The following is a 26,711-nucleotide window of genomic DNA, read 5'->3' as shown; positions in this document are numbered from 1 at the left end:
AGAAATCATGTGCTTCAATGAATTCACGACAGGCTATATATGTACACAGTATGCTACGCGTAATGCTATCTCGACTCTCCAAAATCATAATGACCTGTCTCCGCGGCATGTTTGGTAGCACCCTTCTCTCCAGTAAAGGTGCCTCCACAGACGTTGCAGCGAACAGTGAAGCCAGAAGTGTCGGTATAATAATGCTTGCCCTGAAGAACCCGACACAGTTCTTTAGCCTTTTCCAAAACGACAGGGTCAACCGCCTCGAAGATCTTGGTGTCACCATGGGCTAGTGGGTTGGCACGAGTGTAGGGCGGATTGGAGGGGGACAACGCAAGAACATCGTAGTGAATTCCCGAATACACCACGATACACCGCGTAGGTGCGCCTTCGTTGAACTGAAACATGTTCAGAGTCTGTACATCGATGGAGCAAATCTCAATGTTGAAGTATTCACTCAGAATCTTGAGTTCGATGGCGCCGCCCCAGGAGTCTTCATTCTGGATCCAGGCACAATAATCATCCGGCTTTTGGCCCAAAATTGCGGCTGTATATTCTTTTGGGTTCGACTGAATGCTGCCTGCGACGATCGATCGCAGCTCAACCATCGTGTCCATATCGCCCATGACTGCGGCACCCACTGCGCGGAACAGACACGAATTGTCGTCGGGCATCACCCGGAGAACAAAAGTTCCGGCATGTTCTGGGGAAGGTATTTCTGGCGGGTCTTCGGCGCCATTCTCTTGTGGTATATGCGATGTCGATGGCTGTGGTGGCGCTGGGGGTGCTGTTGTCGCATCATCGCTTGCGCCCCGACTAGCACCCTCCTTCTGTGCGACAATGAGTGACTCTCCGTTCAGATTTATTCCAATTTCTGAGATGCGTTGGTCGGGTTGGTATGTGTCAAGCTCAAGTGGCTTGAGAGGGTAGCCGTATTTAACGTCAAAGGTACGAAGGCTGGTCTTCTCCGCAATTTGATCTTGGAGGTCTCTGATAGTTGCGCTGTCGTCCAAGGTGACAGTTGTTTGGCCTGATGGCCCACGGACTCGAATCCTCATTCTATAATGTGAGAGAAGTGTAGGGCAAGAAGAGGCAAATGTAAGGAAGCTAAGGGAAGTGTGATGGGGGGGCAAGGTCCACCGATAAAGATATGACGATTTGCCCGTGTGGGGTATATTCTTGGATGCAATGCAAGCTGATATATAGCTTCCTCTTCTCCCATAAGCAGAACAAGCAAAGCAATTATGTGCTTGATATGTGAATCTTTGTTCGGGTAAAAGAATGTTGAAGTCGCAAGAACCGCAAACAGAGTGAGACAGAGCAAGCTGTAGCCGCCTGTAGATATCAGGCCAATCATAGCAGTCCTGAAGGGCTGCATACTTACATTACTGTAAGTATGCGAAAGTCGGAATAACTTCAACCCCCTTCACTGTATGCTGTTATAGCATGTCTGTCACATAGCCCTCAAATGGGTGGTTTCATTCTGATAGAGATCATCTGAAGTTGACTCGATGTAAAAGAGAACTGAGGTGAAGGGCAAGACCTCTGTCACGAGATGTCACGAGATTACCGTATGTAACGTAAAATAGCCGCTGACTCAGCAGCTGCTTCAAACGCGCTCGTAAAACATTCTCCAACTGTCTCCAGGGCTCCCTACTTGTCTTCACTTAAATTCTGACTTGCTGGCTTTCATTTCTTTGATCCAGTCTGTCGCCCAAACCTCCACATTTTGCGTGGCAACGCGCTTGTCGCCAACAACATGGAGTCCGAGAAAGAGCTGTCGCAACCCCCGCGCGGACAACCCGTCAACTCCATTGAGAATGACGGCGCGATCACCCCCGAGCTATGGAAAATCATGATGGATGTGGTCCTGTCTATTTATGATTACCGAGAAGACGAGTGCGGTTGAGTTTCAACTCTATAATATCTGATCAGTGGCTAACGTTATCTTGCGCAGTGGCCATGATCCATCGCGATTGTTCCATCGCAGTGTCAACAAGCGCTATGTGCCCGACTATTACGAGATCATCAAGGAGCCAATGGCTCTGAGTATTTTGAAAGCGCGCATCAACAAGCGAGAATATAAGCATTTCTCCGAATTTGTTCGCGACTGTGCCTTGGTGAGTATTTGCGCCCCTCCAGGACGCTACTAGCTAACTAACGATCTAGATCCCACACAATGCGCAAACCTACAATAGGCCTAGGTCACAAGCCTACGAAGATGCGCTTGTTGTCAAGGTACGTCTGGCTATACTTCCCTGCCCTCCGGCAACTGAACTGACGGTCTTTAGGAGGTTTTTGCCGCCGAGTTCAGAAAGTTAGCTGAGCAGGGCACGATCCCCGCCGAACAGGCAGAACTACCCGATCTCGGAGAAATCCCCGAGGCTGATCCGTTGCCGGATGAGGATGAGGAAGAGGAAGAGGAGGAAGAAGATGAGGATGACGACTCCGAGGATGAGGGCCGGCGAAGGAAGAAGCCCGGTCCCAAGCCGGGCTTTAAGCGTGGAATGGCTCAGAAGAACGAACCGGACCTTCGCAAGAAACGAGGCCGCCCTCCGCGCGTGGACACGCCTATGGAAATTCGCATCAAGACCATATTGAAGGGTATCCGGAAGTTCAAGGGTGCCGGTGGTCATCTGAAGATTACACACTTCGAACGACTCCCCGACAAGGCCACTTATCCCGACTACTACATGGAGATCAAGGAACCTATCGCCATCGATATCATCAAGCGCAAGTCCAAGCGCAAGAAGTACAACTCTGTTGACCATTTCATGCGCGATCTCGATCTCATGTTCGAGAATGCCAAGGCTTACAACCAGTCTGATAGCGAGATCTTCAAGGATGCCTACGATCTGCAAATCGAGGCACGAAAGCTAGCCGATCAAGAAAAGAAGAAGCCCGACAGCGAGTTCCTGATGGAAGACGGGCGCTTCCCGCTGCCCGATGGTATTCTCCACCGCGGTGAACTGTGGAAGGTTGGTGACTGGGTTCATATTCAGAACCAGAACGATGTGTCCAAGCCCATTGTCGCACAGATCTACCGAACCTGGCAGGACTCTGAAGGAGAGAAATGGATCAACGCATGTTGGTATTATCGCCCCGAGCAGACTGTCCATCACTTCGAGAAGCACTTCTATCCCAACGAGGTTGTGAAGACTGGACAATACCGAGACCACCGGATCGATGAGATCGTGGACCGATGTTTCGTCATGTTCTTCACCCGTTACAGCCGAGGCCGCCCAAGAGATCTCGCACCGGATAAGGAGATCTACGTGTGCGAGGCTCGCTATAACGAGGAGAAACACAAGTTGAATAAGATCAAGACATGGGCCAGCTGTCTTCCCGATGAAGTGCGCGAAAAGGACTACGAGATGGATCTCTTCGATATCCCTCGCAAGATCAAGAAGGTTCCTAGCCCAATCAAACACCTACTGAAAGAGGATGCAAAGGAGACCGATGACCTCCCTCGGCCAACCTGGGGAACCGACAATGCACCCCCTGTTGTCGGCGCCGTCCACCGCCGTCCACGAGATGAGAATGTAAGTTCCAGATTCGACTAAGAAGACCGTTCTGGAAAAGCTAACAGCATTAGGAATCCCCACCACCTGAGCCTACCCCATCCCCACCTCCTCCTTCCTTGCCCCAGGCCGTAGCACCCCGTCAATCACTGAGCCAAGCGCCTCCCGTCTCCGCCATCAGCCTAGCCGCTGCTGCACTGCAATCACACTCACCGGCACCCCCAATGGCCATGCACACCTCTCCCCGGCCCTCACCCGCCTTCGCCCCAGCAATGACCCCAGCCCAAGCCTATCAAGCCTCCCTCCAACGCCGCACCAGCAACTTTGCCACGCCACAAGCCCCAGCAGGCGTATACCAGGCCTCGCCAGTGGCTCAGCCCTACTCAGCAGTCCAGCCACCCTACGCCGGCTACTCCCAGAGCCGTATGCAAGCTCCACCATCAGTGTATAATCCCAACGCTCCCCGCCCCGTGGAAGTCTTCCACCTAAGCGACGCAGCCAACGCCGCCATCCCAGAGGACATCCGCCAACAGTTCCACTGCGACGACCAAGGCCGCGTCCTCTTCTTCTCCACGCCACCGATGGATTTCGTCCCGCCTTCAAACCCGAAGCTCGGCCACTCCCTGAAGTACCTGGCGACCAAAGAGGGGCACCAGAAGAAGGTCGCAGAGAGGAAACGCAAGCTGGCTGATGAGCAGGCCGAGCGTGAAGAGGCGGCGAAACGTCATCAGGCTGATGTCGAGACGGATCTCGCTGCACGTGTTCAGGGCCTGACCGGTAAGGCTTTTGAGACGTTGGTGCAGCGTGTCGTTACCGGTACCGGGCAGTTACTTGATTCTCTTGGGGATCGGTCCGGTGCTGTGGATGTGGATGGACGTGAGCGTGGTGCTTTGGCGGATTCGCTGGCCAGGGAGCAGACCAGAAAGATTCAGGCTCAGTCTACGACGGAGGGACCGGTTAATTTGAAGGGTGATGCTTTGTACCTCGGCAAGGGTCAGTAGTGGACATATTGGGTGGTTTTATGGTCTGGTTCCAAGAGGCGTGGTCTTTGGGGCGTTTGATTAGTCTTAGGAATTTGTATGATTAGAAGGTTACAACATCAAATGGATGGTTTTTATTGAAACTTGTCCTTGCTACATCTTCGTAGTACGGTAGTACCTGCAAGAGTCATGGAATCTGTTTATTTGCATATCTCCAATTTGTACATACTGCAGCCCTGAAACTCAGGACCACCTATTCCGACAGTAGGGAACAAAGAACAAGGGAGAAGATAGAGAAAACACCTAAGAAGCACCAGAGATCGCCGGGTCGTCAAATCATGAAACAAGGGCAGATCGAAGCAAGAGTCGGCGGTCAACCCAGGTGCAGTGCGATGTCCAGGGAAGTCGAATAGAGACAGAGAAAAACGCAGAGATTAGTACAGTAGATAGGGCCCAACCATGAGAAACACATATGACTGGTCTAGATGATTCCGGGTAAATGGAATGAGGAAAGCATGAATGATGTGGCGATGCCAGTCTATGATGAGAGGGGATGAGGTTGTCGTTTCTTTTTTTGTTTTCTTTTTGTTGTCTCTTGCCAGAGAAATTCTCTCACCCCGAAAGAGAGTGTGTGTGTGTGAGAGAGATACGGATGTATTGTCTTGGGCCTTCCTTTTGTTGTATCTCCTGTATGTTAATGCCCGTTGAACTCCATACTCCGTTTTTGTTTGCCTTTTTGTTTTTTGTTGAATATAAACATGTCCAAAGTGGACTCGGCGTCAAGTCGTGAGGATCGGTTCGAAACAAAGAGAGCTTAGGAAGTGCTCTCTTTGTTCTCCCACGAGGCACTGTTTCGCTTGTTGCCAACTTCTTCCTCCATATCGAAAACCAGGTCACTCTGCTCTTCCTCCTCAATCTTGCTTGTGCTGACAGGAGAAGGAATGATTCGGTCAGAGGAAATGAGCCGATCGAGGCGCCCGCTAGGACCAGTCGATGACTGGCGAGCAGAACCAGGGTGAAGAGACAGGCCACCGAGTTGCTCGGAAATCATGGACATAGAAGACTGGCGTCCAGGACTCGAGACAAATGGCGACCCGTCGTGGGAAGCTCGGCGATCACCAATGGGACCCAGACTAGGACTGGTGATCGGGTTCAGCGACGACTCACGCAGAGGTGAGCCGATATGGAAAGAGGAAGAACCGTGAGTCTCCTCTTCCTTGCGCTGACGCTGTTTGGCAAAGAGGGCACCAAATCGGGAGGGGCTGGACGCCAGGGGAGAACCAGTCTTAGAGAAGCTGGTGCTTGACATGCCAAAGCCGCTGCGATGGCTAGAACTCAAGTCGTTGTCGGTACGAGAGAGACGGCGCAGCTTTTCCTGCGGTGTCAGGACGTCATCGTGCAGATTGACCGGCAGATAATCCTCTTCCATAGGGAAATTCTCATCCCAATCCTCAAGAGCCGTGGGACGAGGAACACTGGCGGACAGCATGCGTGGCTTGACAGGACGCGCAGAGTGCATGAAACGGGTGCCAGTCGTATCTTCCGGGGCCGGAGGAGACGATCCAATGTAAGATGAAGGCTTGCGCAAGCTGCTGCCATACCCAATGTCGCGCAGGTTACGGAAAACATCTGCGTGTCCCGGTCTCTGAGCCGGCGGGGACTGTCCAAACTGCGAGGGCATCGAAGCAGCCACCGGACCATAACGCGCAGCATGAGAGATACCCTGACTGTCGAAGGAAGCCGGAAGACCCGCGTCAAGAGCGCTAAGGTGGTTATTATTAGGCGACATCGGGAATCGAACATCCTCTGGGGGCGACCCGTACTTGGAGCCGGCATCGGAGGCCAGGCCCGTATCGATTGTGGGAATTCCATCGTAGGTCGGCTGTTGCTGCCCGGGCAGGGGCCCATACTCCTCCTGCGGGGGGAGCTGCGGGGCAAATCGAGGCTGGTCGTGTCCGTTCATGCGCTGTTGCGAGAGCACCGAGTTGGTCAAGGCGGAGTCCTGGTTAACATAGGCTTGAGGGTTCACACGGCCGCCCAAATTGAGGTGACCGCTTCCCATTCCCATGTTTCCAGACGGCCGGTTGACTCTGCGTCCATCTGGTAAGATATGCGCCAACGCGCATTTTGCGCCGAATTTGCAATTACCCTGAAATCAATATGTCCGTTAACCACCGGTTGCCTCGGAAAACTTGCCACAAAGAAAAACCTCCGGCTGCTAAAATCATACCTTTGCAAAGTATTTGCATGGAGCAAAGTCAATTCCGGCATCGGTAGAGTGTAAGAATGGGCAAGCGGGGCCTGCCTGACAGGCACCTTGGCGGAAGAATTTGCAAGGAACGTGCTTGGTGTCTGTACGATCGAAGAGAAGGAGGTTAGTTAGAGGATCTTCGAAAACAATAGCAGAAATGGAGGAAATTCTCAGAACTTACTCTTATTGCTCTGGTTCGGCGGGCTGCGGGCAACGTCGAGTCCCGAGTGATTGCGAGTGTGTCCACTCTGGGGCTGCGCCCCAGAAGTAACCGGAACAGGTGCACGACCTCTCATCTCTGAATGACTGGTTCGAGGAGACGATGGACGGGAAGACACCTGCAGGAAGTAAGAAGTGGGAGGGGCTTGGAGATTGGAGAGAGGGGAAAGACAAGACTCGGCGGGCGGTGGGGGAGATTCGACACCTTAAAAGTACGTTGAAGAGTGAAGGTGACAAACGAACGTAGTCACGTCGTTGGAGAGTTACATATGGGAATTCTTAATAGCACTATGCTCTTATACGATCTCACAGGCTTCCGTCTCTCGCCATGACAATGTCTGATTGACCAAAGGTTTGCCTTATCGTTGCCTTCATTCAATAGGATTACCTCCATTTAAGAAGTTGTCAAGCTGCATACCATCTCAAATGTCTCTCAATATAAAATACAGCCAGCCTTAGAAGCATGTAAAGTCTCGATAGCTCTCCTAGTGATCACAAGTGTCAAATGATGTGACCGAGTGGGGTGACTAGAGAGATCACCACTCCGCGATGACCTCTTATTGGAGCGTTCCTTCAAGCCCCAAAGATTCCTAGTGACATTTGTCAGAAATCCTCGAGCATTTGACATTCAGAACCCTTGGGGCTAGGTCATTGCTCAAAACTCACCCATAGCTCCGCCGCGGTCATGCCCTCCGGTACAACCTCAGAGCATTGTCCCCATAGCTCACGACAAATTCGATGACGCACGCTCACATGCCGCTGCCATTGTTTCCATGCTTTCTCGAGCTCTTCCCTCTCTGCGGGCGAAACCTGGACAGGGTCCCCCTCGTGGCGGCTTGCCAAGCGCGCCCGGATCGTTGACTCTTCGCTCTCGAGACGGCTGATATCCTGCCGGAGATCGGACACTCGGGGCTTTGCCTGCAAAGCTGCTAAGGCTGTTCGGGCCTTCTTCTCACTTGCTTTCAGGGTTGATAGCTGACCTTCCAGATCCTCAATGTCGAGCTTGAAAGCCGTGGCTGCCTCCGGTGTTGTGATGTCCGGGTCTTGGATAGCATGGTAGACTGTCTGTTTGCCTGTGCATCATTCGGTTTAAGTGTATTCTCTTGTCAGCGAATATGCTTTGCTCACCAGAAACTCGTCCCTCGATTTCCTTCTTCTCATGCAACTCTCGGAGAAGCTTTGCGGCTTGAGCTGAAAAGACATATGTCAGAAAAGCATATCAAAGGCCACACCAGCCTTACTTTTGGTCACCTTATTGTGAAGGTTTGCAGAAACATCAATGGCCTAAAGGTGCTCGGTCAACGGGCTGTTCATCCTATTTGGGAGAAAGAGCGAACCGAATATGGACGACTGCGCCAGGCGATGTTAGCCACTCGTATAACAATGTCAGATCAAAGCTAACAGACTTTTGTTGGCCTGGAATCTCGCCATGTCAGTTGTTGAGACAACGTATGAGCAGGTTGGGATACTTACGGAGGTATTCGCGTATCATGGAAGCATCTTCACAAGAATCAGCCCAGTCAATAGACCTTGAATTGGACCATCTCACCGTCACCTTTGGCAGATGCATCGTTCTGCGGTTTACGCGGAGCCATTGTACATGAGCAGAGATATTGACGGTTGACGTTGACGGCACGAGTTGAGAAAGGTGAGGATTAGAACTCACGTGGAAGCAAATGAGAACAAACACAACTCGACCAAGTTCTCTCAAGGAAACCATTGAAAATGATAAATTCGTGACTACTCCTGATATCTAAGTCGTTCCCAAACTTACAGAGAAACATGAAAACTGAATACAAATGACCATATGCCCAAGAAACCAAAGTAAAGTACCAAAATGACATCCGGGGTACAATGCAGTTATGTGGAAACGAGAAAAGAAAACCCGTCAGAAACCGTTCGCCTCTCGGACGGCGTGAGCTTTTGAAACCCCGAGATTATAATAAGAGAGATGCAAGACAAGAAAACGAGTATAACGCATAAAGACAATGTCAAGAACCCGGGGTATCACATCACAATCTGCAAAAGTTAGCTTGGATTCAAGGTCAATGCGCCAAGAGGTTGTACATACGCAATCACTGTCTTTATTCGCAGCAGGAACACCCATCTCTTCGAATGTCTTGGGTCCTTTGCTCGGTGGCTTAGCAGGCTTCGGCTGTGGCGCGGATGAAGTCGACGACGCAACCGAGGATGGTGGCTGAGGCGTAGAGGCACCCGAGCCATGAGACGGTTGTCGAGACTCCATACGTGGAGGGAATGAGGGAGAGCCAGGCGGCCGAGGAGATGCCAACCCGGGTGAGTGCATCCCGGAGTGACCTGGAACAGGAGTTCTGATGGGCTTGCGCTCCGCCGAGTCAAGGCGAGGTGGGCGTCGCCCTCCGGGGGGCGGCATTGGTGCAGAGTAACCAATATCGAGACGAGGGGTCCCACCAGGACTGTGTATGCTATTAGGCTGCGGGCTTCCTGGTCCAGCAGGGGCGCTGAGAGGGGTTCCAGGACCAGTCTGGCGATAGTTCATGGGTCCGCCAGGTCCATAGGATGGTGTGCGAGATCCAGGGCCAGGAGGAGGGCCGCCATATCCTGGCGGTACATTAGATCGAAGGTTAGGGTTGACGCCGAAAGCAGAGCTTGGCCGGGTATCCGACAGCTGATAACCCTGTTGGGGCCGCGGGCGCGTAGAGTGAGGACGGTCGGGGTAAGGAGCACCCGATGGAGGGCCGTCGGAAAGAGTTATCCTGGAGGGATCTGGCATTTGGATGTTCTCCGGCGCCGCTTCCAAAGATCCGCCCCGCTGATGAGCTGTATACCGGGTCGACTTGATGCGTGAGATGGCGACCTTCTCATGATCCTTCCTGGAGAGAGTTTTGGAGCGCGAGATACTCTCAATACGACCAGACGCATCCTTGTTGCCACTGGCGGCGGCCTTGGCATACCAAGAGCGAGCTTCCTTGATGTCGACCGGCACAAAGATACCAACCTCATAGAAGTAACCCAAAGCAAATTCCGCCGTCGGAAGACCGCTTTGAGCCGCGCGCTGCGCATATGTGAACGCCAGTTCGTCGTTCTTCTCGAATACGCCTTCATGTCCACACAGGAACCACTTGCTGATTGCCATCTCGGCTTCGGGCTCACCCTGACGAGCTGCCAGTGCATTATAGTGCAGAGACAGGGCAGGATTGAAGTCACAGCTCAATTGACAAAGTTCATATGCGGCACCCATCTTGACCTGGGCCTTGGCAAAGCCATGATATGCAGCCTTTTCAATATTGACACGTGCCAACTTAAGATCCAGGGGTAAGAAGGTTTCCGGAACGCTCACTTGAGGGAGCTCCCGGGCTAAAAGCATGCCATATACCTGTTGCGTGTCAGAAGCAATTACAGTGAAAATCTATCTATCTCAAGATAGGTATAAGAGCCGATCACTCACGTATGCACCTTGAGGTGCATTCTGATCGCATGACTGCGCTGCCAGGCGAATGTATTCCAACCCGGTGTTGAAATCCTGGCGCTGACCATGCTGTCCCAAAAGAATCATCATTCCCAGGCGCTGCAAGAATGTTAGTCTCTCTATGTTTGATAAATGCAAGATCAACACCCACATAGTACGAGGCCGAATCCGCCCGCGCAACACCCCGCTCATAATGTTTGATGGCTTTCTCTGGTTCGCCCGAACTCTCAAACTGCATGCCGATCCGATACTCGGCACGCGCATACCCCTTCTCAGCGGATCGCGAATATGATCGGAATGCCTCCTTGCGATCCACTGGGCAGCCAAATTTGCCAAACTCGAGCCACATGCCCTTGATAAATTCCGCTTTGGGGTGGCGCTGTTCGGCTAAGAAGTTGACAATGTTCATCGCGTCGATTCGCAATTGGCGCTCCACCTGCGGGGTCTGCGGGCGCGGGGGCTGAGTCAAACAGAGGCGGGCTTCATTCTGTGCGGCGACCTCGACAAAGGCGAGTGCATCCATGGCCCAGGCTAATTGCATCTCTGGATCGGTGGTTGACAACACAGCCATGCGTGCGCGCTCCAGATTCGCCTCTCTCTGCTCGTCGGTGGGAGGGACGTTAGGTGGGGGATTCCGTAGAACGGGGAAAGGCGAGAAATTGGGGTGATCCATGCTGTCATAGGTCGCAGATTGCGCGTAGGAACTGGGATCGTGAAACTGGCTGTGTTGAGGTGGTCCTTGGGCGGCGGAGGAAGTGCGCTCGGGATACTGAACTTGGGCGCGTTGGTATTGCGCGGGTGGTTGTTGGCCGCGGCGGGGGTCATGAGCGCGGTGTTCCAGTTGAGCAATGTTGTCCTGCATGTTCTCCGGCACCTCTGGCATCACTCTGGGACGAATTAGTACACGTACTTTCGCCATTGCTTTCCAACAATAGTTGTTTCGGATGGTTTAGATAGTTTAGATGTTTTAGCCGTACCGTTGAGGAGATGGGGATATGACCTCTGGCATGTAGAAGTCATCTTGCCCCCTGGATACCATGTTGCACCTAACCGTTGCTGACCGTGACCCTGTGGCGGCCTGTTCATAGTGTAATATTTGATTTATTGGGGGGGGAACTTGAGGCTTGAAGGTAAGGGCAGATTCCCAGGCCCTAGTGCCGATAGTCGGGTAGAAGATTAGAAGGTTAGGTGTTCGAAAAGGAGGGGTGAAATTAAGAAGAAATCAAAAAGAAAAAGAGGAGGCCAAGTGGATTGTTAAAAGCAACCACTTTACTCATACGAAGTACTACAAAATTACCAAAAAACCCCCACCCCCGCCAACACGTTTAACTTTTAAAATTTGAAGTAAAACTGAAAACTGGTACAGTGGTACGGAGTATTAATAACTAGATGTTTAAGTTTATTGATCTCAGCCTCATGTGAGATTGATAGAGTTGAAGTAGATGTACACAGTAAGAACTAAGGTATTCATGTATACGCAAAGTATCTCCCCCTCCTTTTGGACAACCCGGAAGCAATTTAAGATGCAGCGACATACATACGAAGTACATCGTCTGTATCAAATGTCTTACATTTGAAGTGGAAGCCTTATATAGAGACCCCACTATTTTCCTATTTGGACCAGTTGTATTTTTATCTTTTTATCGTTTAATTCCATTTTCTCTCTTCCATTTCCCCTTTCCCTCGGAAACTATACCCAATTAACATCATTAACTTGACGACACTTTTCGCCCTACGTACTCGGGGACAGAGATCGCCCCAGCCTCCCAGGTACAAGTTCTATTTTAAACTTCTTTCATTTCTCCACCATGGAGAATTTCCACCATCCATATACGCCATATGATATTCAACTGCAATTTATGCAGGCATTGTACAACTGCTTGGAAGAAAGCAAGATTGCCGTCTTTGAATCCCCCACTGGTAAGTGCGGAGTGTGCTGGGGCCTTTGCTTTTTAGTCTAATTCATGTAGGTACTGTAAGTGCCCTTTGCCGCCACAATTGTTCACTGCCCCCAAACGGGACCCCTGATGCATCTCTGAATGTTTGTTATATGGAGCTAAGCCTCTCCCAATTAGGGAAAATCTCTTAGCCTAATCTGTGGTTCCCTGACATGGCTGCGAGACCATAAGCGAAAGGCATTCCAAGAAACCGTTGATGCTACAGGTGGGTCCTCCTGTCAAACATCATGAACTATTCGATCATCTAACCATTTCCAAGGTGATGACGATGAGCCAGAATGGATGGTAGAGCATGCCAAACGTGAATCGAGGCGTGTCATCACAGAGAAAAGACAGGAATTCGAGGCCCGTCTGGCTAAGGTTCGACAAGAGGAGGAACGTCTGAAACAGGCTCAAGACAGCACAGAGCGACCCCGTAAAAGACAGGTATGTATATGTTGCTGGGGGCTTAGTATGAGGACACTAAACCAACTAGAAAATAGCGACTTGAAGATTCAGCACCTGAACTGGCTACGGATGATGACCAGTTCGTTCTTGATGACTATGATAGCGACACAGAGAGCCAGAACAAGCAGAAGGGATCTGACGGCTTGTCTGCGAGCACTCTAGCCCTATTGGAAAGATTCAAAGGGAAATTCTCGACACAAAAGAAAGACGAGGAAGGCGAAGGAGATGATGGGATCAAGATCTTTTTCTGCTCACGAACACATTCCCAGCTGAGTCAGTTTGCTGGTGAATTGCGGCGCGTCGCATTCCCATCCAGTATACCCGGCGACCTGGATACAGAAAGCAAAGATGACATCTCTAACCTCGAAGAACGGGTGAAACACCTTTCTCTGGGATCTAGGAAGAACCTCTGCATCAATCCCAAAGTCCGGGCTTTGGAGAACAACACCGCAATCAATGAGAAGTGTTTGGAATTACAACAAGCCGGTGTAGCAGCCGACAAGAAGTGCTCCTTTCTTCCCTCCAAAGATGACGAGGCTTTGGCTCTCGAATTCAGAGACCATGTGTTAGCCACAGTCAAGGACATCGAGGATATTGCCGATGTTGGTAAAAAGCTTGGAATATGCCCCTACTATGCATCCCGTCCAGTGATCAAACACAGCGAGGTTAGTCTCATCCAGTGACAGATTCTCATGCCGATGCTAACACAAGATCAGATTGTGACACTTCCATATCCTTTGTTACTGCAACGGTCTGCTCGTGAGGCCCTCGATATTTCCGTCAAAGGCCATATCGTCATCATCGATGAGGCCCACAATCTCATGGATGCGATATCTGGCATTCATTCAGTGACAGTCTCACTGAGCCAGCTGCAGACTGCGATAGGACAACTGACGACATACGCCCGCAAGTTCAAGAATAGGTTAAAAGGGAAGAATCGAAACTATGTCGCGCAAGTCATCCGCTTGGTGAGCTCCATTGCGGAGCACCTAAAGTTAATGTCCCAGCAGAAGGGTCCAGTGGAAGGTCCAGTACAAGCATCAGATCTTATGGCTGGAAAAGGAGTTGACCAGATCAACCCTTACAAGCTCTCGAGGTATCTACAGGAGAGCAAGCTCGCCCGGAAAGTCGACGGCTACCTGGAGTCCACACAGGAGCCTCAGCCTGGTCACCGCAAGGACAGGACGACAATGCCGGTCTTGTTTCATATCCAGAGCTTCCTTCTGCCTTTGATGAATCCTTCGGAAGAGGGACAGCTCTTCTTTCAAAAGACGCAAGGCGATATCATGTTGAGATACATGCTGCTTGACCCTACGAATCATTTCCGAGAGATTGCTGAAGATGCCAGAGCTGTCATCTTAGCTGGTGGCACTATGTCTCCTGTTAGTCGGCTTGAATTACCCGAAATTGCAGTTCACTAATTCTCCCCGCAGATGTCCGATTATGTCAATCATTTGTTCTCATATCTGCCCCCTGAACGACTGGACACGTTTAGTTACGGTCACGTCATTCCCAAATCCAACCTGGTGGCGCAATCCTTGACTCAAGGGTTGATGGGAACCGAATTTGACTTCACGTATGAGGCGCGAAATTCGGAGAAAATGGTATGTCAATATATTCCATGCATACGAAAGTTCTGTTGCTTTACTGACGAAATAGATCACCGACCTTGGGCGCACGATAACAACCCTCTGTCAGGTCATCCCAGATGGCGTTGTCGCCTTCTTTCCCAGTTATGACTATCTTAGCCAAGTCTTGAGTGTGTGGAAGAAGCCTATCCCCAACGGGAACGGTCAGACCATCCTCAGTCTCTTGGAACGTAAGAAGAAGATCCTCTACGAATCGCGAGAAGCAGTGACTACCACAGATGCTTTGTTGCAAGAGTACACAGAGGCCGTTGACTCTGGATCAGGAGCACTACTTCTGTCTATCGTGGGCGGGAAGTTATCAGAAGGCATCAATTTCTCCGACAAGCTAGGCCGTGGCGTCCTCATCATCGGTCTGCCATTCCCAAATATTCGTAGCGCTGTCTGGCAGGCCAAGATCCAGTACCTCGAGGAAAAGATCTACAAACAGGCCTCTGGCTCGGAGGCGGAAAGGAAAGCAGCAGGCAAGGCAGCGGGTAGGGAGTATTACGAGAATTCGTGCATGCGAGCAGTGAACCAGTGCATTGGGAGAGCCATCAGACATGTGAACGACTATGCCGCCATCGTCATGATTGACCGCCGATATGAGTTGCCACGCATCCAGCAAAAGTTGCCTGGTTGGATTCGAGGGAGCTTGGTCCCAGCGCCTCCCACGCGAGCGGCTCAGATGACCATGCAACGACTGACTAAGTTCTTTGCGGAAAAGAGACAGTAGCGCAGTCGCCGCAATAAAAAGAAAAAACAATACATCTTCTAGTATTATGCACATAGTATTGGGCTCATTTTTGTATCGTATGATTCGTTTCCATGGTCGAGATGTACCGAGGCCCTAAAGACGGCAGAATGGGCAAAAGCGGTGTCCGCGAAGACAAGTTCTGACATAAGCTCTGACAAAGCCAGGGCTAGGGCTTTACGATCACGGGACAAGCGAATTTGCTAGCGCACACTCTAAGCCTGGATTTCAACATCTCGTAGACGGAACGATCCCTTCAACGCCAAACATCAACGGTCTTGTCGAAACAGCCCCGCCGACAAGATGCCTACCCGTTTCTCAAACACCCGGAAGCAGTGAGTCGACACCCTTTCCTGTGCCGTTTGAATCGAGTTCTTTTCTCGTCGATCGCGACCAGAGAAGCGAAATTCGTCATAGCCCGTCGCAACGTCGCAGCAACATCTCACTAACCTCTCTTCTTCTCGCAGCCGCGGCCATGTGTCCGCCGGTTACGGTCGTGTCGGCAAGCACCGCAAGTCGCCCGGTGGTCGTGGTATGGCCGGTGGTCAACACCACCACCGTACCAACATCGACAAGTTCCACCCCGGTTACTTCGGTAAGGTTGGTATGCGGTACTTCCACAAGACCAACCAGCAGTTCTGGAAGCCCACCATCAACGTCGACAAGGTACGTTATACCCTACGATTCGATCCGATATGAAGAAAGCCGAGATTGTGTGGATTGGTGTGGATTATTGTGGATTGGTCGGGTACGAAGCAACGCAGTTTGCGACAGCATGCTAAGAGGAGGGAGGCCAATCGACAAGGGAACGGAGAATTTGGCAATCACGATTATGAAGAAGGATTTTGCTGATCGCCACTCTTTTTACAGCTCTGGTCCCTCGTCCCCGCTGAGCAGCGCGATGCCTACCTGAGCGGCCAGAAGACCGATGTCGCCCCCGTCATCGACCTCCTGCCCCTCGGCTACTCCAAGGTCCTCGGAAAGGGCCGTCTCCCCCAGATCCCCGTCGTCGTCCGTGCCCGCTACGTCAGCCGTGACGCCGAGGAGAAGATCAAGGCCGCCGGTGGTGTTGTTGAGCTCGTCGCATAAGCGTTGATTCGTCGAGATTTCTGGGAAAGGCGGGTGAATAGGGGCAATTTGAAGCCCTAGCTGTGTTCGTTCGACATCGGAGGACGATCGGAACTCAAAATGAGATCTGCCCAAACCGAGACCAACTCGGTTCGAGCGGTCGAAAATAAAAAGGGTTTTTTTGTATGCAATCAGCATAGCATATGGCCTCCGAATGCCCTTACGATTTCATCAGTGTGTTAAACAAATACCATAAGGAGGATTTTTTTCAAATGTTTTGCATGTTCAATGTTGCTCTTTTCGAGGGAGCAGAGTGCGGTGCTCTCGACTCTCGAGTTTGAACCCTGCACATGTAAAACGACGATCGAAGCCTCTATGTGTAGGGACATGAAAGCCTCATGCTGGGCGGTTACAGACTATGGTCACTTTTCGTAGTTTTGGTCTATCTACGATTCGGCGTCAATTGCAGGACAATGGAACTAATTTGGGACATTCAGATCTTATCATATCGCATCTAACTTCATTCTATCTACATAGACTCGAAACAGTCATGACCATCACCCGAATGCTCAGATCTTCGACTCCCGCACGGATCCCCGTCGACCGCTCTGAGTTGGACCCGCACTCAAAGTTTCCCTGATGAAACGAACAGCCTCATCGACCATCTTAGCAGTGACCTCATGGCCCGCCGTCTCATCAATGATGTCCTCGAAGTACACTCCACCATCAGCAAACCATCCGCCGGACGAGATAGTCTGCTTGAACCAGTCCAGGAACAGCTTTCCCCGATGATAAGGAACAAGCTTGTCCGCCCCGCCTGACAGACACATGATGCGCTTGCCAGCCAAAGCCTGAGTCAGGACCGGCCGGAGCACCTTCTGTTCGCTCTCGGAAGCCTGGGGAATTGGCTTTTCGCGCAAAGGACCGGTCGAGGGCCCGCAATCCACATGCTTCAACATCATCCCGGCAGGGTCATATCGGTTCACAGTCTCCAGGAACGATGTCGGCAAAGCCTCTGAGCCAAGGACCTCGGCACCGGGCGGGTCCGTCCTTGTCCATGATGGCAGTTTTGACAGCCGTGCGCGATCAGCCATAAGGTTGATATAGTCTGGACAGCCGATGATGACGACACCGGCGCTGACCCGGGGTTCATGTAGTAAGCAGCTCCAGGTTGCGTGCCCGCCCAGCGAGACTCCCAGAACTAGGTTCTCGGTGATCTGATGCTCGCCATGGGGGAATGTGTAGGATGGAAGGTAGTCCATTAGCAGAGATGTATCTTTTGCAGTGCCCTCTGAGTATAGTTAGTGACTGGTTTGACCTGTCTAATCTTTTGGGGGACTTCACGTACGGAAAATGGAGAACATATCCTGCGCATGTCGGGGGTTACCCTGCCTCCAAGCCTTATTGGCGAGAGGATCGATCTCCCGAGTGCCATGATTTCGCTGGTCGAAGGAAACAGCAATCAGACCCTTGGCTGTTGGGGTATCTTTGGTTTTGGAGATCCAATCTGAGAGAACGGAGTTGGCAATGCCTGTCATACGCTCCTGAGTGGCTAATCTTGGATGCAGAAGCCATAGACACGCGACTTCCGAGGCCTCTTTACGAAGCTCTTCCAATCCAAAAACGGTCACTGAGATGCCAGCGATAGCATAGACTGTCTGGGAAATGGCGGCTGGTTTAGGACGTCCTGCGTCATCGAGGGTTTTCAATGGATCAGTCATAATTTCAAATTATTTAAGAAGAAATTGAATCTGGTTGAATGAAGAGGAGGAGGTTGAATAGCGGGGAGGTTGAGTGTATAAGACTCGGGTCGGGTATCAAACTGCCGAGGCCGTCTTAACACTTAGGACCGTTGGAGTCCCGGCACTGAGGGAAGACTTAAAGAGAGTTGTTTAGCTCATAGTTTAGGTCCAAGTCAATCGTTTCGTTCTTTTTATCTTTAGTGATCTTTTTTATATCACTCTCATTCTTGACTACTTGACTACTTGACTACTAGTCTACTTGGATATGACACTAATTTATATAGTCAATGGCTCATATCTCTCCATCAATAATCCATCTGCTCTTGGGTCGCCCCCTATTGTAAACCCCTGACCGCCCACTTCTCCAGTTGGAGAGGACTCCACATTAATCGGGATGCTCCTTTATTATCAACGGCTTTTTTTTTTTTCTTCAATTCCTTTTGTCTCGGTTTTCTCTTCGAACTTCGTGATTCATTTCCCAGAGGATGACGAGGAGTTCGTGTCATCTCTGACAGATCCCCATCCAGGAACTATGTAATGTGGTTCCTGACCCGCCCCGTGAACTGCAACTGATAAACACCTTGCATTAGCACCAAAACGACAACATGTCGGCCTCTTCAGCTCACAAGGATGTCGAAACGGGCTCCCTCAAGGTCGACTCCAAGAGAACAGAGCCTACGGTGAATTCAAATGGGCCAAACTTGGATTCTCCGTTCCCCTCTCCCACCGAATCCAAGAAACATGCCTCGACCAAACAGAACAGATCTGCAGACGACCATGAAGCTGCTGGAATACTGGGAAACAAGGAAAATGCGCGTCCTTCATCGCTGAAGCATGGCTCGCCAAGGGGCAGGTCATCTTTGGGCGCCCGTCCGCTGAATCGATCCTCCGAGAACCCCCAATCAAAGAATCGCCATCAAGCTCAGTCGTCCAACCCCGGAATGTCCCCTCCATCCCGGGCTCCGAGTGTACAATTCCGAGATACAGACACCGAAGCTCCCGACGCGTCCCAGTCTCGGCCGCAATCGCGACCGGCATCGCAACATGGTGACGATGAAGATCAGGGCCCGAAGGGGAAGCAGTCATTGTTCGGAAAGCTGAAATCACTTGCGGCTGCTCCCAACTTTGGCTCGCACTCACGATCTCCGAGCAGCGCAAGCGCGGATTTCCGCCCAGCGCCAGGTGACATGGCTACACCGGGCTCGGAAAGGGGGGAATTCCGTTTCCCGGCGCCCCTGGAAGAAGAAGGAAGCGAGATTGACGCCGATGCAGAAGAGAGTGGCGGCGAGCAACGTGAACCTCGAACAAAGAGGAAACTACACCGGCGACGGAAACAACGGGAGGAAGAAGGTGGTTCTCACACGGCACCCACAACGCCGAAAACGACGCGCAGACCATCATTCCATTTCTCTTCTTCATTTGCACCGTTTGAGAACTATCGCACTAATCTCTTCCCCCGAAGGGCTAGCACAACGGACTTCACACCTCAACAACGTGAAGGCGTTTCGGAAGATGAGGGCCGTGAGAGGCTCAGCCGGCGCATGCGAAGCCGTCCCTGGACCACCGCTCGAAATGCTAGTTACACTGAGCGGCACCCTGATGGTAATCAAGACGAGCAACGGCCAAGCAATCTGCGACGATTGACTGGGTTTGCCGGACCGTCTGGAAACGATGAAAGCCTAGTGGCTAACTGGAGACGCCATCGAACCGAACGTGGGACCAGCGCCAGCGCCCAACGATGGAAGCAAATCAAAGCTGGTCTCAAGCTCATTGGCCAACGACGAAAGCCAGAAAACACAGTGGACAACAAGAAATCTGCTGAGTTACTTGCTGAGCTTGCTTCGGCGGTGCCGGCTGCCCTTATCCTCGCCAGTGCTTTCCAACGAGATGAGCATGGCAGCAAGAGGATTCCAATTCTCCTGGAGCAATTGAAGGTTCGGGTGACAGACAGCCGGATTGACTCACACTCTGGCGATCGTCATCTGGTCTTCCGAATTGAACTTGAGTACGGAAGTGGCATGACTCGCATGAAATGGATCATCTTCCGCACACTCAGAGACTTTGCCAATCTGCATCTCAAGTACAAGCTTCATCTGGGGACTCAGAAGTACATTCAACTACGGACGAGTGAAAATAGCCCCAGTCTTCCTCGCTTCCCTAGAAGTGCCTTCCCCTACATGCGAGGTGTGCGAGGTCTTGAAAGCGAATTTGAAGACGAAGATGAAGAAGGCGGTTATGAAACTGGTGCAGAGGGCATGAGTGGAACAGAGAGGCCTTCAACAAAGAAAAAGCAAGGGCAACAGCCACACCAGCGTCGGGCCTCTAGCGGTATTATCCGTCGAAGGTCCAGCATCACCAACCAGGAAGGAGACTCAGCCGCAGGACCTTCATCAGTCCACGAAGGATCCAGGAAGGAAACATACCCTGAGAGACAGCGAAAGAAGCTTGAGCTTTACTTGCAAAAGATGATTAGGTTCCTGATCTTTAGGGCTGATAGTAATCGCCTGTGCAAGTTCCTGGAATTGTCGGCCCTCGGTGTCCGTCTAGCTGCGGAAGGCAGTTACCATGGCAAAGAAGGGTTCTTGATTATCCAGTCTTCCAAAGGTCTTGATTTCCGCAAAGCCCTCACACCGTCTTTGGTCAAGAGCCGGCATTCGCCCAAGTGGTTTTTGGTCAGGCACAGTTATGTTGTCTGTGTGGATTCCCCTGAAGAGATGAACATCTATGATGTTTTCTTGGTGGATAGTCATTTCAAGATCCAGACACCCAAACTCAGCCTTCGCAAGCAACATCCGAAGGATCTTGCCAAGTCTGCAAAGCAGTCTGCGAGACACCCTCAACACCACACGCTACGCCTTGAGAACTCTGAACGCAAGCTCAAACTGCTGGCCCGGAATGAGCGTCAACTCCAACAGTTCGAAGACTCGATTCGTTTCATGACTGCTAACACTCCGTGGATACGGCCTAACCGATTCGACAGTTTTGCGCCGGTACGAACCAATTGCTTTGCGCAGTGGCTGGTTGATGCACGCGATCACATGTGGGTTGTTTCACGGGCGATCAATCAGGCAAAGGACGTCATTTATATCCATGACTGGTGGCTGAGCCCAGAGCTGTACATGCGTCGACCTGCTGCCATTAGCCAGAAATGGCGATTGGACCGTCTGTTACAGCAGAAAGCCCGCGAAGGCGTCAAGGTCTTCGTGATCATGTATCGCAACATTAACTCCGCCATTCCCATTGACTCGGAGTATTCTAAATTCTCTCTCCTTGATCTCCACCCCAATATCTTTGTCCAGCGATCGCCGAACCAGTTCCGTCAAAACACTTTCTTCTGGGCGCACCACGAGAAGCTTTGTCTCATTGATCACACCATCGCGTTTGTCGGAGGCATCGATCTATGCTTTGGGCGTTGGGATACTCCTCAGCATCAGCTGACCGATGACAAGCCTACTGGCTTTGAGACTACCGATGGACCCAAAGATGCGGATCACTGTCAGCTTTGGCCGGGCAAGGACTACTCCAATCCCAGAATTCAGGATTTCTATGACCTGGACAAGCCGTATGAGGAGATGTATGATCGCAATGTTGTGCCGCGAATGCCATGGCATGATATCTCCATGCATGTTGTTGGCCAGCCTGCTCGCGACCTGACTCGTCATTTCGTCCAGCGCTGGAACTATATCCTCCGTCAAAGAAAGCCCACGCGGCCTACGCCTTTCCTTTTGCCGCCACCAGATTTCAATCCTGCTGATTTGGAGGCTTTGGGTCTTGATGGAACATGCGAGGTACAGATTCTCCGGTCCAGCAGCATGTGGTCGACGGGAACACCAGACGTTACCGAGCACAGCATTATGAATGCTTACGTCAAATTGATTGAAGAATCTGAACACTTCGTCTATATCGAGAATCAGTTCTTCATCAGTACCTGCGAGATCGAAGGCCGGAAGATTGAGAATCTCATCGGTGATGCCTTGGTTGAACGTATTGTCCGAGCAGCCAAGAACGAGGAAGCATGGCGCGCGGTCATTGTCATCCCACTTATGCCAGGCTTCCAGAACACGGTGGACAGTGAAGGTGGCACAAGTGTCCGTCTCATCATGCAATGTCAATACCGCAGTATCTGCCGTGGAGAGACGTCCATCTTCGGCCGCCTTCGGGCGCTTGGAATCGACCCGGAGGATTATATCCAGTTCTTCAGTCTGCGCACTTGGGGCAAGATTGGACCTCAAAAGCAACTGGTGACTGAGCAACTTTACATTCACGCAAAATGCATGGTTGTTGACGATCGTGCTGCTATCATTGGATCAGCGAACATCAACGAACGATCCATGCTAGGATCGCGTGATTCCGAGGTTGCTTCAATTGTGCGAGACACGGATATGATCATGTCGAGCATGAATGGCAAGCCTTACCTTGTTGGTCGATTCCCGCATACACTGCGTATGCGTCTGATGAGAGAGCATCTCGGAATTGATGTCGACGAGCTCATGGAACATGACTTTGCTACTGAAGAAGAGCTACGCAAGATTCAGGTTGCCGAGGGGGTCGACCCGCAGCGACCCGACAACCGGGAGCGGAGGAACTCAGGCTCTTCGGCCATTGAGCGACAAGACGAGAGAGATATGGTCGAACGTCGCCATCGTGTCCAGGACGAGTTCCTCTCTCGCTCCGAGGCCATGTATAGCTTCAATCATGATGTCGATTGGGAACAGGGTAGTAACCCTAACCTCAAGTCGAACCGCAAGCTCACTGCCGACCCACGCGTCACTGAGAATACCGAGCACAGGAAGGACGTGGATGGTGACGGACCCGATCATCTTACGGCTGCTGTTCAGGCTAACTTGGGAGACGCTCGGGACACCACCATGATAGAGAACCGGAGAGAAGCACTGCTCTCCCCTATCGCTTCGGAGGGCAAAGGGACTATAGAGCGACCGAAAGTATCATCGCAGCGCAAGTCCTCTCAACCACCCTCGACCCTCAAGGAGCACAAGCCCGATTCATCCGGCGAAACCAATCGCGATTCCGAGACTACTACGGATACCCCGTCACAACCTAACGGGCTTTGCGGATCGTCAAGCCGTGAGTCTGAGACTGGCGGTGCCGGTTTGACCATGTCTAAAGAAGAAGATGAATCTTGCAAACACCATCACCCATCTGTTCCAGATCTCAAACGTATCTATATTGACAACGACTGCATGAGAGACCCTGTCATCGATGGCTTCTACCTAGACACATGGCAAGCTGTCGCGGAGAAGAACACCAAGATCTACCGATCTGTGTTCCGCTGCATGCCCGACAACGAGGTGAAGAGCTGGAAGGAGTACAAGGAGTATGCCGCATATGGCGAGCGCTTTGCAGAGATGCAGAGTCAACAGGGTAACAAGCCAGGCCAATCTCAACAAAAGCAGAATGGCCCTTCCCAGCCTAGTGCCAACGTCAACTCTCCTATGTCGATCGCATCTCAATTGAACGCCATCAGTCCCAAGGCCGAAGGACCATCAGCAGATCCGAAGAGCCCTCAGACAATCGATGAGAAACTTGGGTCCGGGAACGAATCGGGCCGTCCTGCTCAGTCTGAGCAGCTAGCGAAACAGGAGACTTTATCCTCCATCGATGAGAAGGCCGCGCTCAAGACGACATCTGACTCGAATTTGCCGGCTGGTGCCGCGAACGGGACCGCTGAGGAGAACGGTGTCGTCGCCGGTGAAGATGCCGAAAAGTCACGATCAGCCTCGGCTCATGTTGATTACTCTGAAGCCGTGAACTTAAACTCGGCGAGTCAGTCTCGGAGACGCAGACGCAGGACTACAATTGGTTCTAAGCGTGACCCCCATGGTACAGACGAGTATCTGGACAAAGGTCGTGCAGAGGATCTCCTTAACAAGACCCAAGGTCATCTCATTATGTGGCCTTATGACTGGTATGTCTTGAATCGCTTATTCAATGTGATGATGTTCGCTAACAAAGCCATCACAGGCTCGAAAAGGAAGAGCAGGGTGGCAACTGGCTCTATGCTTTGGATCAGATCTCGCCTTTGGAGATTTAGTAAGTTGACCGTCTACCATTTCCTTTGAAGCAAGTACTAACGCGGATATATAGTAACTAATCTTGAATTACTTTGCACTTGACGGCGTTTTGTTCTTCCTATAATCATATGTTTGTCTTCGCGTTTGTCTACGTCGGAACTCTCGAGCGCTGCTGTAGCGATTGATGCATTTTCATTTCCTTGGATGTTGTTTTTGCTCTCTGCCTCCAGCGATTGAGGATCATTAACTAGTTATGTGCCCTTTAGGTAGCGCAAAGCATATAACTCGGCAGGTTTTACCATCTTCCAAGCTCCTGGCTGTGATATATATATCGTATCGTTACCTGTACCTTATACAGCTTATCATCTTCCTTGGAACTACACAGGCGGGCATGAAATTGTGCTGTCTTCCATGGGCAACGATGTACTACCTATGTGTGCTCACGCGATGGAAGTAAGCCGGATACCTATAAATATAATGACTAGGTTGATGGAAATGAACAGGGGTTCCAGGTCTTTCAAGGATCTAGGTCTCCTACCGACCTCGGGGGTGACTTGGAATAGCACATGTATGATCAAACGGAGAAATATTGATTGAATATGGATTATATCTATGCTGAGGTAGGCTCTTCTGCAACGTAGTGCAAGTAAGCTCCCAACAGCTTGGTGCCCTCAATGTAGTTACGCTTATCAAGCTTCTCGTTGATGGAGTGGGCAGCATCAGTGGAGCTTCCCATGGGAAGGAGCAAGACGTTCTTGCCGGTGGCCTGCTCAAAGGTCAATGTGACGGGGATACTATCGATGGTCAGCTGCGGAGAATGACTTCAGTGAAAAGAGATATTCTTACCTTCCACCCTCACGGGTCATATCGGGCTCGACACCGAAGACCTGCTGAACAGCCTTGCTGGCGGCGGAGAAGTTCCAGTGCTTGGGGCTAGCGACCCACCACTTGCCGTCGTGCTGCAGCCAAACATCCAAAGTGTTCTTGCTGTTCAGCTTGGCAAACTCGGCCTTGACGTGGTCAAAGACCAGCTTGTTTACATCTTCGCTCTCCATGTTGGGCACTGTACGGATAGAGAATTTACCGATGACCTTGGCAGGAATAACGGTCTTCGCACCGGGAGCCGAGTAAGCACCCTCAACACCGTGGATAGACAGAGAGGGGTATCTCCATCTGGCCATCAGAGTGCGCTCCTTGGTGGGGTGAATGCCAGTCTCGGCACCCAAGGACTCGTGGAGGTTATCCATAGTGTAGCTAATGTTCCCATAGAGGGTCTTCTCCTCCTCAGTCAGAGGCGCAACAAGATCCATGAGACCCGGGATCAGGATGTTGCCCTGGGAATCGACCAGCTTAGACATGACGTTGACCAAATCAGTCATGGGCTCGTGGGCAGAGCCACCAAAGACACCGCTGTGCAAATCTTGAGCGGGGCCGGAAATGCTGATGGAGTAGTAGTTGCAGCCGCGCAGACCGTAGGTAAGACAGGGCTTCTCGGTACCGAGCCAGTAGTTGTCCGAGATACAGACAGCGTCAGTATCCTTGAAGTACTTCTTGCTCTCAGCCTGAATGAAATCATCCAAACCCTCGGATCCATACTCCTCCATTCCCTCGAAGCAGCACAGCAAGTTGACGGGGAATTCAATGCCAGCCTTGCGGTGAGCATCGATCACGTTGAGCCAGCCCAGAACGGGACCCTTGTCGTCGGTGGCGCCACGGCCATACATGCGATCCTTCTCGTCAATGGTCAGCTCAAAGGGCTCGGTGGCCCAGCCGTCCTCCATCAGAGCGGGTTGCACATCGTAGTGTCCATAGACCAAGATTGTGCGCTTGTTCTTATCGTTACCGTATCTCGCAACCACAACCGGGGGCAGCTCGAGGTGCTCTTTGCCGGGCTGCTTGCCCAATGGGCGTTGCTCCACTTCGGCACCGAGGGCTGTGAGCTCATCGGCAAGCCATTGTCCCATCTAGGAACGTTAGAGAAGATCATATTGATAACTAGGTGAATCCTGGGTAACTCACGCGGAACACATCCTTTCGGTTCTCATCTTGCGCGGAAACAGATGGGATAGCAACCGCCTTCCGTAGACCTTGACCAAACATCAGCGACGAGCTTGCAGCAAGGAAGCAGGATTACATACGATCGATGAAGTCGTTGGACGAGGCGTCGACCCTTTAACGGATGTTAATAAGAAGTGTTGGTTTTTTCCCCGCTTGTAGTAGCAACTTACTGCTTGAAGAAGGGCTCTAGCTGGGGAGCCATTTTGGAATCACTGATATAGCCGTAGAAGTAGCGGCGAGAGGAGAGAGGAGATCGAACAACAGGGTAAAGTCGAGAGAAAAGAGATCTCGGAGTAGCGAGAGGAACGCGACGGAGGGGAAAGAGGGGCATTGCCGTCTTTGCCCTGAAGTAACCGCAGAGAGCGTCTCTGGGAGTGTGTTTTATCACGTAATTTTTTCCCGCCTATCACACCGAGCGACATTATAACGGAGCTGCTTAGGCGATTTTAGTATGTTCACTAACTAGTTATTAGTAGGCTCAATATGAGTTACCATTGGTCTAATTCATTTGTACTGCGTGAAGTATTGATAGAATATAAATGGTATGAGGTACATAAACAAATGCTAGATAAGCTAGAATACATGGATTTTTCTTTACAAAAAGCCGACCTTCTCCT

The 26,711-nt window shown here is 51.3% G+C and overlaps 9 protein-coding genes across 9 annotated transcripts; 4 read left to right on the top strand and 5 right to left on the bottom strand.

Annotated features, from left to right (window-relative positions):
* Positions 1-65: 65 nt before the first annotated feature.
* On the bottom strand, positions 66-1,049 carry N7515_008497 (ubiquitin-specific protease OTU1; the record flags this gene model as incomplete). Its single annotated transcript, XM_056669241.1, has 1 exon — positions 66-1,049. The coding sequence occupies one exon, from the start codon at positions 1,047-1,049 to the stop codon at positions 66-68; it is 984 nt and encodes a 327-aa protein (XP_056519071.1).
* Positions 1,050-1,750: 701 nt separating this feature from the next.
* N7515_008496 (putative RSC complex subunit (RSC1)) lies at positions 1,751-4,513 on the top strand (the record flags this gene model as incomplete). The annotated part of the gene is made up of 5 exons (XM_056669240.1): positions 1,751-1,890; positions 1,949-2,111; positions 2,161-2,229; positions 2,283-3,533; positions 3,587-4,513. The coding sequence occupies 5 exons, from the start codon at positions 1,751-1,753 to the stop codon at positions 4,511-4,513; spliced, it is 2,550 nt and encodes an 849-aa protein (XP_056519070.1).
* A 793-nt stretch (positions 4,514-5,306) lies between these two features.
* N7515_008495 (putative spindle poison sensitivity protein Scp3) lies at positions 5,307-7,039 on the bottom strand (the record flags this gene model as incomplete). Its single annotated transcript, XM_056669239.1, has 3 exons — positions 5,307-6,641; positions 6,723-6,880; positions 6,925-7,039. The coding sequence occupies 3 exons, from the start codon at positions 7,037-7,039 to the stop codon at positions 5,307-5,309; spliced, it is 1,608 nt and encodes a 535-aa protein (XP_056519069.1).
* Positions 7,040-7,610: 571 nt separating this feature from the next.
* Positions 7,611-11,496, bottom strand: N7515_008494 (uncharacterized protein; the record flags this gene model as incomplete). The annotated part of the gene is made up of 7 exons (XM_056669238.1): positions 7,611-8,035; positions 8,091-8,153; positions 8,204-8,246; positions 9,034-10,317; positions 10,390-10,509; positions 10,562-11,295; positions 11,388-11,496. The coding sequence occupies 7 exons, from the start codon at positions 11,494-11,496 to the stop codon at positions 7,611-7,613; spliced, it is 2,778 nt and encodes a 925-aa protein (XP_056519068.1).
* Positions 11,497-12,218: 722 nt separating this feature from the next.
* Positions 12,219-15,176, top strand: chl1 (DNA helicase; the record flags this gene model as incomplete). The annotated part of the gene is made up of 8 exons (XM_056669237.1): positions 12,219-12,330; positions 12,381-12,385; positions 12,486-12,573; positions 12,628-12,794; positions 12,851-13,480; positions 13,532-14,197; positions 14,249-14,419; positions 14,475-15,176. 8 exons carry the CDS (start codon positions 12,219-12,221, stop codon positions 15,174-15,176), a joined length of 2,541 nt encoding a protein of 846 aa, XP_056519067.1.
* Positions 15,177-15,497: 321 nt separating this feature from the next.
* On the top strand, positions 15,498-16,283 carry N7515_008492 (60S ribosomal protein uL15; the record flags this gene model as incomplete). Its single annotated transcript, XM_056669236.1, has 3 exons — positions 15,498-15,529; positions 15,662-15,860; positions 16,065-16,283. 3 exons carry the CDS (start codon positions 15,498-15,500, stop codon positions 16,281-16,283), a joined length of 450 nt encoding a protein of 149 aa, XP_056519066.1.
* A 548-nt stretch (positions 16,284-16,831) lies between these two features.
* N7515_008491 (uncharacterized protein) lies at positions 16,832-17,983 on the bottom strand (the record flags this gene model as incomplete). The annotated part of the gene is made up of 2 exons (XM_056669235.1): positions 16,832-17,553; positions 17,611-17,983. The coding sequence occupies 2 exons, from the start codon at positions 17,981-17,983 to the stop codon at positions 16,832-16,834; spliced, it is 1,095 nt and encodes a 364-aa protein (XP_056519065.1).
* Positions 17,984-18,609: 626 nt separating this feature from the next.
* pld3 (phospholipase D) lies at positions 18,610-24,056 on the top strand (the record flags this gene model as incomplete). The annotated part of the gene is made up of 2 exons (XM_056669234.1): positions 18,610-23,930; positions 23,987-24,056. 2 exons carry the CDS (start codon positions 18,610-18,612, stop codon positions 24,054-24,056), a joined length of 5,391 nt encoding a protein of 1,796 aa, XP_056519064.1.
* Positions 24,057-24,646: 590 nt separating this feature from the next.
* N7515_008489 (M20 family dipeptidase) lies at positions 24,647-26,296 on the bottom strand (the record flags this gene model as incomplete). The annotated part of the gene is made up of 5 exons (XM_056669233.1): positions 24,647-24,830; positions 24,883-26,000; positions 26,056-26,123; positions 26,175-26,206; positions 26,265-26,296. 5 exons carry the CDS (start codon positions 26,294-26,296, stop codon positions 24,647-24,649), a joined length of 1,434 nt encoding a protein of 477 aa, XP_056519063.1.
* Between the last annotated feature and the right edge of the window lie 415 nt (positions 26,297-26,711).

This window comes from Penicillium bovifimosum (assembly GCF_028826915.1).
Source record: "Penicillium bovifimosum strain IBT 22155 chromosome Unknown utg000006l_segment0_segment0, whole genome shotgun sequence".
In the NCBI taxonomy this organism is placed as follows: domain Eukaryota; kingdom Fungi; phylum Ascomycota; class Eurotiomycetes; order Eurotiales; family Aspergillaceae; genus Penicillium; species Penicillium bovifimosum.
The sequence above is the reverse complement of the archived record's forward strand: the minus strand, read 5'-3'. Positions and strand labels throughout refer to the sequence as shown.